Below are 13,941 nucleotides of genomic sequence, written 5' to 3'. Positions count from 1 at the left end.
AACTAGGCTTCAGCCTAGGGCCTCAAGATCAAGAGGGGCCTACATTCAAATTGTTAGCAAAATTAAAATTACACTATTCTAAAAACAGTGAACACTAAAACACTGGACCGAAAAGAAGGAGAAATTCTACGCATATGACTAATAAACAAACATAAAAATGTATTGGTTAAGATCGTTCCAGCGCCGCGGCAGTTGGGGAGCCCGCCCACGTTCCCGGCACCGGCGGTCGGGCGAGAGGCGCGGCCGCTCCCAGTAGCCGCCCCGTCGACATGGAGCCCACCAGCGGCCAGGCAGGTGAGGGGGCCGAGCCGGGCAGCTGAGCGCAGCAGGGGAGGCGGCTGGCCTCGCTGCCTTTGCCGCAGAGCAGAGCCGCCCTCCGTCGGGAGGCCATCTATATATATATTGATATATATCACAGTAATGATGTATTTTATTGTCTCTCATGTAATTTACAAACTTAAAAATGGGAGGTGAAAGGGCCGCATAAGTGGAATAGCCTAGGGCCTCTTTTCATCTAAATCCGGCCCTGCACATACACCTTACTATTAACCTATTTTAATAAAATTCTGCTCTTCTGCCGTACCTTCCTTATCATGGGCAAAACTTCTGAGATAAACAGTTAAGAGATAGTGTTCTCTGCTCACAGATTGACTGGATGAGTACATTTCAACACATTCCCCAATCACATGGGATGACCAAGTATGGTCCCTTGTCTTTATTTAGATTATAAAGCAGTGTGTGACTGCAAGACCAGATGAGCTAATTGTACTTTATTATAAGACTACATTAACTGAATCTGGCAAGTTGGAAAGTACAAATTTCTGGCTGTCTCCTTTACAGTTGGGAGGTGTGAGGGAAAGTCCCTTCTGTGCCTTCTGCAATCCATCTCTCAAAGTCTTTTTCATCGCGGCATGACAAAACCGCGCTCGACTAAAGCGCGCCCGATTAAACCGCGTCGCTGACATCATCAACAGGGCGACAACAGCCAGCGCGGAGAAAGAAGGGCGCTTTAAATAGCGCTTTGAAAGCAAGCCGATTCAAGTTAAGGTAAGGGTTAGGTTTAGGGTTAGGTTAAGGGTTAGGGTTAGGTTTAGGGTTAGGTTAAGGGTTAGGTTTAGGGTTAGGTTAAGGGTTAGGATTAGGTTTAGGGTTAGGTTTAGGGTTAGGATTAGGTTTAGGGTTAGGTTAAGGGTTAGGTTTAGGGTTAGGGTTAGGGAGGTTAGGTTTAGGGGTTAATTTTAGGTTTAGCGTTTACAGCGTGCTTCTGTCTCCGCGCTGTTGTTGCGCTGTGATGACGTCAGCTACGCGGTTTCGTCGAGAGCCCTTTAGTCGAACACGGTTTTGTGGTGGAACCCTTTTTCATATACCACTTGCCCACATATAGAGAATAAAATGGAGAGGAAGTTTCACAGCATAAATGTGCTTTCCTGTTCTTCATTCAAATAAGTCCCTCAACCCAAGACAGGGATGAAGAGATTATGGAATTTACAGAGACAGAACGAAGGCAGATCTTATTCCTAATGAGATTAGAATTCCTCTATTACTTATATCAAGGAGCATGAGCGCCCAGCCCTGATTCAAAAACATGGTTAAATGTTTGTTTTACGAGATGATCCAACTCACATCAATTTGCAAGTATATCAGCAGCTTTTTGCTGAAGAGACACTGGTGCATTTGCTTCCATATTAGTTCTATTTCTATGATATAGCAATAGCAGTTAGACTCATATACCGCTTCATAGGGCTTTCAGCCCTCTCTAAGCAGTTTACAGAGTCAGCATATTGCCCCCAACAATCCGGGTCCTCATTTCACCCACCTCGGAAGGATGGAAGGCTGAGTCAACCCTTGAGCCGGTGAGATTTGAACCGCCGAACTGCAGCTTAGCAGTCAGCTGAAGTGGCTGCAGTACTGCACTCTAACCACTGCGCCACCTCGGCTCTAAAAGGGATATGGGATTCAGCTAGGCATACTATGTTACCATGGCAACATAAACTTGGGCAATACGTCATAAATGAAATTATAACGTAGAAATATCCAATACTACAGAAGTGAAGGTAATTTTAGCCTAGCGCAGTTGATTATTGGTGACCTCGTCAACTAATTTTAAGATGTTGCTCCATAGTTGCGCCATCTAACTTGATATTTTTCTGCACATACTGACAGCATTTCAAGCAGGCACAGCTGGAGAAGCAAAGCAGAGGCCCCTCTATCTAACGATTTCAAATCCTATTTCTCATAGTTGGCGAGAAAAGATGATGTACCGTTTGTAGCAACTATGAGCAAATGCAACAAAACAATTTCTTTACACACAGCTGTATAGATGACTGATGGCTATTGCTCCTCGTGACCCGTCAAAACCGCGCTCGACTAAGCCGCGCCCGATTAAACCGCGTCGCTGACGTCATCAACAGGGCGAAACAAACAGGGTTTAGGGTTAGGTTTAGGGTTAGGTTAAGGGTTAGGGTTACGTTTAGGGTTAGGTTAAGGGTTAGGTTTAGGGTTAGGTTTAGGGTTATGTTAAGGGTTAGGATTAGGTTTAGGGTTAGGTTTAGGGTTAGGTTAAGGGTTAGGTTTAGGGTTAGGTTAAGGGTTAGGTTTAGGGTTAGGTTAAGGGTTAGGATTAGGTTTAGGGTTAGGTTAAGGGTTAGGATTAAGTTTAGCATTAGGTTAAGGGTTAGGTTTAGGGTTAGGTTAAGGGTTAGGTTTAGGGTTAGGATTAGGATTAGGTTTAGGGGGGTTAGGTTTAGGTTTAGGGGTTAATTTTAGGTTTAGGGTTTACAGCGTGCTTCTGTCTCCGCGCTGTTGTTGCCCTGTTGATGACGTCAGCTATGCAGTTTAGTCGAGCGCAGTTTTGTGGTGGAACCATTGCTCCTTATGCAGACTGTGGCAGATTTATGAAAAATCAATCACACGGGATAATTCTGCCTCTGGACCAACTGCTCATGTGGGAGGGCAAGAATCTGTTTAGATAGAATCTGGCATATTAAAGTGGTGCACCTAGCAATATATTAAACATGAACAAATATATAATTTTAAGTCCATATGTCAAAAGTTGCCTTTACACGGACTACAAAATGAAATTTAATAAGAAAAAAAAAATACTGTTACCTCTATTGCATGCTGGAACTGTTCATGTTCTCGCTGCAGTTGCTCAGCTTCCTGTAATGAACTAGCTGTAATTAAGCCAGCATTTAACATGGATTCTCCATTTCGGATCCAGCCCAATACCTAAAACAAAATGCAAGAACAGGAACAATATAGAACTTTCTCTTCTACATTTCAGCAGCGCAAATCAATCTTACAATTAGTATTATCCATTTTCTATCAATAAACAGTCCCGGGAATGCCTTAATTAAGGCATTCTGGATAAAAATATGGTGGGTCATGCAAAATATTTTTAAAAGAAGGATAAAGTTTATTCCTCAGTTATTTTTACTAGGTATATGTACTGACTTTACAGTGGTAGAGACTAATTTGATTCTGCACCTAATAACTGCAGCAAGACTGTTGGTGGTGCAATACTGGAAGAAGGAAGACTTGCCTACAATCCAAGAATGGACATTGAAAGTCACAAACTTAGCCGAGATGGCTAAAATATCGGCATATCTTAAAGATCATTCAAATGAGAGATATAAACGAGACTGGAAAAAATGGATTGACTATATACAAAATAAATACGGGACCAAGAAATTCCAGTTAGCCTATGCTTAAGATCAGAAATGATTTAAACTGTTAAAAGTTAGTTCAGTAAGAAGAAGCTAAGGTCAATGTAGAATGTCATTAATTTCTTAATTTCTTTTTTCTCAATAGATTTTAGACTGTGTTAGTTAAAAATCCATACCGTGTACGGGTTCTGGGAAGTCGGGGGGGGGAAGGAGGAGGGGGGTTGGGGGGGTGGAGGGAGGGAGGGGCACACAAAAAAAAATTGTACTTCAATGTCTTAATGATTGACGAATGATGAAATATTTGTGTTTTTTAAAAGAAATAAAATAAATATTTGTGATGAAAAAAATAAACAGTCCCGGGCAGGGGAATACCATTTAAAACACTCAACGAATAAAAATGTACTGTATTTTTTTTAAAAAAGAAGCTTTAAAGATGGCAGATATGTTTCATATTGAATGGGGACTGGGGTGAGGAATTATTTTAATTTTCATCTCTTTTGGTAACTTTTCTAAAATTCGGGACACTGGGCTGATTAGATGGTACTATTCCCCCTTTCAACTTACTTCTTGAAACCTACCTTACCATTACGTTTAAAGTTTGTGAATCAGGATTCTGAAGCGTCCCTTATGTAAAAGTAACGATGATTAGATGTTATGAACATATGACATGATTAAATGTTCTGAATATCAGGAAGGGTAACACAAATTCAAGAAAGGGAATGAAAAGACTTCGCTAGATTTTTCAAGCTTTACACCTGACAGAAGGGGACACCTAGAATTATGTGCAAATCCTAGAGAAATTATCATTTTGCAATAACAGCCACAACTAAGTCTTTTCATTTTCACCAAATAAATCCATCTTCTTATAAGTTATTTTCTGTATTATTAGATCAAAATGGCATTGCATAATTTTTATCAGAACAAAATGCCACTTGTAGATAGGTGTTTAGAAGATGTGCATTAAAAGCAAGTAAGTTGACAGATCCCGCGGTGAAGAAATCCGTCCATCTCCATGCCCTAAAATGTCTTTTCTGTTGACTGTACTGAAGATATTCATAATTTAAAAGCTGTAACTGCAACAGGGTTAAACAAATCCACCCTGTTTATCAGATATTGAGCTCAGAGTAAAGCATTAGGATATAAATATTCAAACATCTGCATTTATGTACTGTATACTTTCTAAAATAACAATAGCAGTCTCAACACATTCTTTATTTATTTTAATTCTGTTAAGTTTTTATGTGTCAGAGTTCAAGGGCAGCCTATCTGGCAGAGAAACTAAATAAACCATCCGCTGAATGCCACAGAAAAAAGTAACACAGCCAACACAATTTATTCTACTATATCTGATCAAGCACCTGCTGAGTTATGAAGGCTTTTCTAACTTAGAATGAAAATACTAACATGCCTTCTTCCCTCTTTTGGTTAAAAATAAAAGAAGACTTATATTTTTGGAGTAAGCTTACTTGCGACAGAATTAATTTCTACTTCCTGAAATTATTGCGAATATGAAATAATGAGAAATGAAATTCTAGAATTCTGATCATTGACAATGTAATATTGACAGAAGGTTACTAATCTCTTCAAAGAAAAACAAGACAGTCAAGTTGCCTCCTGAAAAAGCACTTTTTTTGACAGCTACGACCTGGATGTCCGAGAATCTCCATAGACCCTTAGCTATACACTTTGGGATGAACACCCTCTGAATAGTGCAGAAGTATGAACTAATTTCCAGAAAAATTGCAGACTACAGCAACTATTTGTGCTCTGGGTACTTGAGAGACCGCCTGCTGCCAATTACCTCCCACAGACCCATTAGATCTCACAGGGTCGGCCTCCTCCGGGTGCCATCTACCAGCCAATGTCACCTGGCTATTACCCGGGGGAGGGCCTTTTCTGTGGCAGCTCCGGCCCTCTGGAATGAACTCCCCGCAGGGATTCGGACCCTCACCTCTCTCCAGGCCTTCCGAAAAGCCGTCAAAACCTGGCTTTGCCGGCAGGCCTGGGGGTGATGAGTTCCCCTCCCCTCTCGACATGTATGGTTGTGCGACTGTTGTTTACTTTTATTATTTGTATTTTGTTTTTTATGTTCCCCTTTTCCCCCCTTGAATTGTTCGCCGCCCTGAGTCCTCCCGGAGAAGGGCGGCATACAAATAATAAAATTCTATTCTATTCTATTCAGGTTGAGATGCAGACAAAATAGACTCATCCCCAAAAGAGACTCATCCCCAACAGCCTAGGCCTGTCTTCAACAGTGAAGGGACATAGGCCAGAATACATCTTGTAGCCAAGAAGGATAGACACATATTTGCACTACTCAGGTGACACCGAGGACGCAGATAAACCTCCTAGTGACTGCAACGACCCTCTCAAAAGGACGCAAATGACCAGCTGTCTGCAAGGAATATAAATCCTTCCGTTCCCCACCACCCAGTCAGAGCTGAAGAAGCTTCTTGGATGAGAAGTGAAACGTCTCCAAAGAAAGTCCAGTTGTCTCCTGAAAAAGGACCTTTGGGACAACCATGACCTGGATGACTGAGACATCAAGACTAAAAAATAATTAACCACCTACCCCACTACCCAGTTTTTAAGCCAAGCAAAAAAATGGAATGTCATATATCCGCTGCCTTTCCATCTCTCTGTAAAGACTTCTCTGTAGAAGTGGAGGGAGATTTGGCTTGCTTTTGCAGTGTTTTCCTGGTGACTGCAACTCTACTTGAAACATCTTGTGGATATCTTTTTTTTTCTCTTTTTTCGTCTCCCTTGGAACATTTCACTTATCCATAAAAATGGATGTTGAACCATGGGAGATTCATATCACTGAATAGATACAACAATGAAGCCTCGCTGCATTTCTTCTTTTGGATAGTACCATTTATCCTTCATGTTGTTGATGTTGATGTTTATTTTATTTATATGCCGCCCTTTCCCCCCGAAGGGGACTCAGGGCGGCTCACAACTCAACTAAGGGAGGGGGATACAGATAAAAATTAAAACAACACACAACAATACATAATTTAAAACACACAACAGTCATACCATTCGAGAAGGGGGTAGAAGCTTTTTAGCCCCAGGCCTGTCGGAATAGCCAGGTTTTGAGGGCTTTGTGGAAGGCCTGGAGGGTGGTGAGGGTTCGAATCTCCACGGAGAGTTCCTTCCAGAGGGTCGGAGCAGCCACAGAGAAGGCTCTCCTCCGAGTAGTCGCCAGTCGACACTGGCCGGCGGATGGAATTCGGAGGAGGCCTAATCTGTGGGATCTAATCGGTCTAGAGGAGGTAATTGGCAGCAGGCGGTCTCTCAAGTACCCAGGTCCAATACCATGAAGGGCTTTATAAGTGACGACTAGCGCCTTGAAGCGTATCCGGAGACCAATAGGCAGCCAGTGCAGCTCGTGGAGGATAGGTGTTACGTGGGTGAACCGAGGTGCACCCACAATCGCTCGCGCGGCTGCATTCTGGACAAGCTGGAGTCGCCGAATGCTCTTCAAGGGCTGCCCCATGTAGAGCACGTTGCAGTAGTCCTTCACAAGTATATGCTAGTTGTTTCTTCAAAAAACTGGGATTTGGGAACCCATTTCCCAAATCCCAGGTTTTTTGCAGAAACAACTAGCATATACTTGTGAAGGATAAATGGTACTATCCAAAAGGAGAAATGCAGCGAGGCTCCAAAGAGACAGAGAAATTGGCTGACTGTTCAAGGTAATTTCGACAGGAATTCAAATGAACTGCTAGACATGCCTGTCAATTCTGCTAACAGATTAATATGATTGCATAAATCAGGGGTAGCCAACCTTTTTATACCTACCGCCCACTTTTGTATCTCTGTTAGCGGTAAAATTTTCTAACCACCCGCCGGTTCCACAGTAATGGTGATTTTATGAAAACCTACTGAAAATGTTTTTAAATAATGCTATCACGTTTTTTAAAAAAGCCAATTAAATTTAAAAAAAAAGAAAGTGGCTTCAGTATCGGACAAACCCCTACCGCCCACCATGAAAGTTGGAACGCCCACTAGTGGGCGGTAGGGACCAGGTTGACTACCACTGGCATAAATGATGATTTGGGTTGACTGCAAGTTCTTTTTATGCCAACGGATGGACACGGAATAGAGAGATGAAGAACTAGAGTCTTCTTATACCTGCTTGACTTCAGCCTGCAGATGGCGCAGCTGCACGCATTGTTCCAAATGTTTCCGGTGTTGTTCGGCCGCCAGGTCCAGCTCCTGCTGTTTCTCATGGAGGAATTCCAACAGGTCTTGCACCCGAGTTGCCATGTCCACATCTCTGTCACAGAGCAGTTCAACACCTATAACCACACCTATAAGTTATAACTTCCCATGTGGCACACGTCACTAAAACTCACATACATGGCCTCTTAAAGGACCCACAGCCGGTTTTAATTCTGCAATTGTAAAAGCTTTTTAATTGCATGCATATAAACTTCTCAACCAGTCCACCCGTTATCTATGTGTAGATGGGTCTACAACGAGTGTTAGAGCCGAGGTGGCGCAGTGGTTAGAGTGCTGTACTGCAGGCCACTTCAGCTGACTGCTATCTGCAGTTCGGCGGTTCAAATCTCACCGGCTCAAGGTTGACTCAGCCTTCCATCCTTCCGAGGTGGGTGAAATGAGGACCCAGATTGTTGGGGGTAATATGCTGACTCTGTAAAACCGCTTAGAGAGGGCTGAAAGCCCTATGAAGCGGTATATAAGTCGAACTGCTATTCCTATTGCTAAAGCTGTCATCCTCAAACAATTATTGCTAATTTACTACTCCAATAATTCAAAGCCGGGTCATGGTAGATGGAAATTTTGGGTAAATTACATTCCAATTCATTCGGAGAGCGCTGGACTAGATGAGTTTGAAAGGGGCAGGTATTAGCCCGTATGTTATAAGATGTCTGCATATCCCTTTGGGATGAAGTGGTAAAGAGAAGGATTTTTTAAAAACAAAAAGCAGACTCATCAGAGCTCGAAAAACTATTCTGTTCCTTTTAATAGCAGCAAAATCATGTTGTGTTTGAATGGGTTGAGAATCTAAACTGAATCTAAGTTTATCTTTAAGATGTCATACTCTTTTAACATGCCAAATTCCCATGTACCACAGTACTGTCTTATATCTAAGGATATTTTTACCTATGCAGTAGGGCTGTATTATCATTCTCATTTTTTTCTACTACTTTCTCCTATTGGTATCTTATGATTATATTATTTAGTTGTCTGTATGTACATTGAGAGCTTATGCACCAGAGACACATTCCTTGTGGGTCCAATTACACTTGGCCAATATTCTATTCTGTTCTGTTCCTATTCCAAATTAAAATAGTTCATCAACTACACAGCAAAATTGATTACCTTGTTGATTTTCAATAATCAACCCCCACTGAACACCCCTCCGCATGGTTAAGAATAGTTTACACATTATAGTTGCTCAGAAGAGGCATACAATGCAAATCTCCATTTTATTGCATTTTATCAAAACCCATTTTCCCCTCTTGATTTGTGATTTGCCTATACTTTACATTACAAGCCAATAATGCGACAATCTTTTGTTCTGCGGTTTTCAGTCACTGTGTAACTGGCATTCCATTACAAACAGCGTCTTATAAACCAAACATTAGTATTTTAAAAATCTAAAGGTTTAGTCATATTATTATTAGTGTTTTTGATGTGGAGACCCATAGTCACCACATTAGAAACACTAATAATAATAACCTATATGATGGGAATAGGATGTGGTTCATATCCAGCTCCATATGATTTCACACACGAACTTGTGAATTTGCTTATCCTTACACATATCACCATATATTTTCAACACACTTTCATTAGATATTTATTTCCACTTATATTTCCATAACATGAAACATACGGAAATAGCCGAAGGAGTTGCTATTTTGCATTGCATATGCAAACACAAACCCAATGTAATATACAGTGATATGAGTATGAATACTGGATGCTCTACTATACTCAGAATTATCTATCACATCTTCCCAACATTGTTCTATTCATTGTAATTTTCAGAATCTCAAGCAGATTTGGCAAGGCAGAATTAACTTTTTTGTTATTTATGTAAGATAACATGGATGACAAATGCGCGCACGACAAAACCGCGCCGACAAAACTGCGGCGCTAAAACCGCGACGTCATCAATGCGTCAACAACAGCGCGCCGACAGAAGCGCGATTTAAGTTAAGGTAAGGTTTAGGGTTACAGTTAGGGTTAGGGTTAGTGTTAGGGTAAGGGTTAGGTTTAGGGTTAGAGCGCGCTGTTGTCGGCACGCTTCCACGCTCATTTGTCGGCGCGGTTTAGAACTCGCGGTTTTGTCACCGCGGTTTAGTCGAGCGTGCTTTTGTCAGTCGCCCTTTTGTCAGTGAACCGGATGAAACAGAAACTGAAAAATGATTATATAGCTGCTTATTTTAAAAACTGTAATATTTATTAATTTTCAGTAAAATATATTTTATACCAACCTTAATTTAAAAAAACCCGTTTCCCTTCCAAAAGCAAAATACCTGACACATTCTATTTCTTTCAGGGGTACAATAAGATTGAAAATCAATGACTCTCATGAAGTCAGCCTAGGTAATCTCAATAAATCCATTAACCTGGTTGAAGTGGGGCAAACCCATCTTACCAGAAGCCTGAACTTCGTTGACATACTGTAGAAGATCTTGTCCTTGGTGGATGACATCGAAAGTCAGGTTATTCATGGTTAGCGCTTTGTCTGCATGGTGCTGAAGTCTTTGTTCAGCTATTGTAAGATCCTCAGTGTCAAAATCGTTCATTTGTTGAGATAGTTCATCATTCCAGGATTCTAGGTCTGAAATGATCTAAGGAAAAGAAAATAACAGTCATAAAATAGCAACTATAAGAAGAGAAATAGTCTTAGAAAAGACTGAACATTTGGTAAAATATATGTGGACTCTCCAAGAAAAAGCTTTATCTCCATATACCACGATGACTAAGCAAGAAATAACAAGAAACTAGTAGGTGACATTGTACTCTGTCATAGAGTTTGCATCCCAGTGCTGTGCAGAGCTCTTGGAAGATAATGGAAACTGGAGTCTGGGAGACCATTATTGCACAAGAGGCTCAGTAAAAATATTCCCTGGTAGAATTTTATAAGTATATTGTGTTTCATGAGAACTCCATTACTGTGAATTGAGCTAATGGCTCATTGAAAAGCTTCTGATCAGGGGCGTCAAACTGGGGGGGGGGGGGGTGGCTGTGGGCAGGATACGTCATGTGGCCACGCCCACCCCAAATGCGTGAATGGGAAAAAACATCCCATAAGTTTGACCCCCGTGTTTTAGATATTTAATATATAGCATAATACTTAATATTGGACCTGGGTACTTGAGAGACCGCCTGCTGCCAATTACCTCCCAAAGACCCATTAGATCGCACAGGGTCGGCCTCCTCCGGGTTCCATCCACCAGCCAATGCCACCTGGCTACCACCCGGGGGAGGGCCTTCTCTGTGGCAGCGCCGGCCCTTTGGAACGAACTCCCTGCAGAGATTCGGACCCTCACCTCTCTCCCGGCCTTCCGAAAAGCCGTTAAAACCTGGCTGTGTCGGCAGGCCTGGGGTTGATGAGTTCCCTTCCCCTCTCGATTGTGTGTCTGTTGGTTATTTTAAATGCTTGTATTTGTAGTTCTTGTGTTTCCCTTCCCCTCTTGGGTTTGTGAGCCGCCCTGAGTCCCGCTGGGAATAGGGCGGCATATAAATAAAACGAAACCTAAACCTAAACCTAACTTAGGGACAAGAAGAATTCAACGATTTCAAGATATGAACTCAAAATAAACCACAAGCAGATTGTTGTTACTAAAATAGAATAACAGGGTTGGAAGGGACCTTGGAGGTCTGCTAGTCCAACCCTCTTTAAGCAGGAAACCCTTCACCATTTCAGACAAATGGTTATCCAACATCTTCTTAAAAACTTCCAGTGTTGGAGCATTCACAACCTCTGGAGGCAATTTCTGTTCCACTGATTAATTGTTCTAACTGTCAGGAAATTTCTCCTCAGTTCCAAGTTGCTTCTCACCTTGATTAGTTTCCACCCATAGCTTCTACCCTCAGGTTCTTTGGAGAATAGTTTGACTCCTCCTTATTTGTGGCAACCCCTGAGATATCAGAACACTGCTATCATGTCTCCCCTATTCCCTTAAATTAGACATACCCAGTTCTTGCAACCGTTCTTCATATGTTTTAGCCTCCATTCCCCTAATCATCTTTGTTGCTCTTTTCTGCACTCTTTCTAGAGTCTCCACATCTTTTCTACATCCTGGTGACCAAAACTGGATGCTGTATTCCAAGTGTGGCCTTACCCAGGCATTATAAAGTGGTATTAACACTTCACGTGATTTGATGTCAAATGGGGTTGTTCATTTTTCTCAGCTGGGGCCTATACAAAACTCCCTTCTAACTATGATGTACAAAAGATAGGATTAAGAGCCGAGGTGGCGCAGTGGTTAAATGCAGCACTGCAGGCTACTTCAGCTGACTGCAGTTCAGCAGTTTGGCTGTTCAAATCCCACCAGGCTCAAGGTTGACTCAGCCTTCCATCCTTCCGAGGAGGGTAAAATGAGGACCCGGATTGTTGTTGGGGGCAATATGCTGACTCTGTAAACCGCTTAGAGAGGGCTGAAAGCCCTATGAAGCGGTATATAAGTCTAACTATTATCTACCTTATCAAATTTTTCGTCAGTGGATAGGTACTGGAGGAAAACCCAAAACCCACAAAAATATATGTTAATGTGTCCTGAATTTAAAAAATGTAACTATGATGGCTATTGTACTTCTGTCTTGTTAGTTCTTAATGTTTGACCTCTTTTTAAAGCCATAATATACCAGTATTTATAACAATTCTATCCCAAGAAAACTTTGGTATGAGATGCTTCAAATTGTCAGTATTCCTCCTAAATACCAGTTTTAAAGAAAAAATATTTTATTTCTATTCTATTCTAAATCTTCAAGCTGGTTTGAGAAGCTTTTATAAGAACACAGTATTAATGTGTTTGTATTAAAAGCAAGGACTATTAATATTTATTGAGATATCTAAAATTAAATATAAAAAGAAACTTAGAAGGCAATCTACAGAAAATATTTGTACTATTATTTCTTTTTACTACAACAGGTACAATTATTTAGTCCAACAGCATCTTCATTATTTACCTTATCCAAATGAAAGGCAAACTTTTTTTTGTGGTGGGGGGAATATTTAGATTATTACCTGAAAGCACCTTGACTTACTGACTTTGGGAGGTTTAATGAAGAAAAATGAGGACAACTAATAGCATCAAAGTTTTCTCATCTTGATGGGAAATGGCTGTTTTCACACCAGCCCAAACCCCTAGTCCAGTGTTTCTCAACCTTGGCGACTTTAAGTCCTGTGGACTTCAACTCCCAGAATCCCCCAGCCAGCACAGACTTAAAGTCACCAAGGTTGAGAAACACTGCGGCCTAATCAGAAAAAGGAAATATAAACGCAGTGCAATACGGACTGCGGACTCACATCAATGGCATCTCTCTCAAAGATCCGCAGCTGCAAAAAGAGCTCCAGCTTTATTTTGCGCTCCTGGAAGAGCTCCTCCATCTGGGATTGGGCCTCGTCCAGCTGCTGGAGGACTGTCTCAATGTGATTGATGGAGCTGTTATGAGGCGTCTTGTTGCTTGAGATGGCCGAATCCCTATATAACACAGAGAACAGGCATATACAAAACAGAACCTGAAATATGTATGTGCATAGAGACTTGTTGTGGCCCAGCAGGAGCCGTTGGAGCTGCCACCAGACTCCGACAGCGAGGGGCCCTATGAGTCGGCCCTGGAGGATGTGGAGGACCCTGGAAATGGCGCAGAGAGACTGGTTGGCCACCAGGTGGCGCCCGAGCCTTGGACCAGTGGGGAGGAGACAAGGGAGAGTGATCCAGAAACCAGCAGTGAGTTGTTCCTGAATGCACGCCATCGAAGAGCTACTCAGCGTCAAGAACAATTACGCAATTACAGGAGGTGATTGCGCTCAGCTGGTGGTCATTAGGCTCCTCTCCAGACTATAAAAAAGACTGCTTGTGACACACACCCCTTACAGAAGTCAACGCTTTGACTAAAGAGAACGTAACTAACTTGGCAGGCTGGATTGCTGCCAAGGTTTGTCTGAATTGCTGCCAAGGTTTGTCGGACTTGCTGCCAAGGTCCTTATCTGTTTGTTTGCTTGCAAGATTCTGGTCTTGCTATTAAAGGACATTCTAATTAAGCTTGTCTCGGCTTTCGTTAC

The 13,941-nt window shown here is 41.9% G+C and overlaps 1 protein-coding gene across 1 annotated transcript in view; it reads right to left on the bottom strand.

Moving 5' to 3' along the window:
• The window catches only part of TRIO (trio Rho guanine nucleotide exchange factor), a 325,986-nt gene that overhangs the window by 162,141 nt on the left and 149,904 nt on the right, over nt 1-13,941 (bottom strand). Inside the window, exons 13-16 of the mRNA XM_032219436.1 lie at nt 13,183-13,357; nt 10,303-10,498; nt 7,803-7,969; nt 3,109-3,228 (exon numbers count right to left, since the gene is read on the bottom strand). Coding sequence (XP_032075327.1) covers nt 3,109-3,228; nt 7,803-7,969; nt 10,303-10,498; nt 13,183-13,357 — 658 coding nt within the window. The remainder of the gene's footprint in view (nt 1-3,108; nt 3,229-7,802; nt 7,970-10,302; nt 10,499-13,182; nt 13,358-13,941) is intronic.

The sequence above is a fragment of the Thamnophis elegans genome, chromosome 6 (genome assembly GCF_009769535.1).
Source record: "Thamnophis elegans isolate rThaEle1 chromosome 6, rThaEle1.pri, whole genome shotgun sequence".
In the NCBI taxonomy this organism is placed as follows: domain Eukaryota; kingdom Metazoa; phylum Chordata; class Lepidosauria; order Squamata; family Colubridae; genus Thamnophis; species Thamnophis elegans.
The sequence above is the reverse complement of the archived record's forward strand: the minus strand, read 5'-3'. Positions and strand labels throughout refer to the sequence as shown.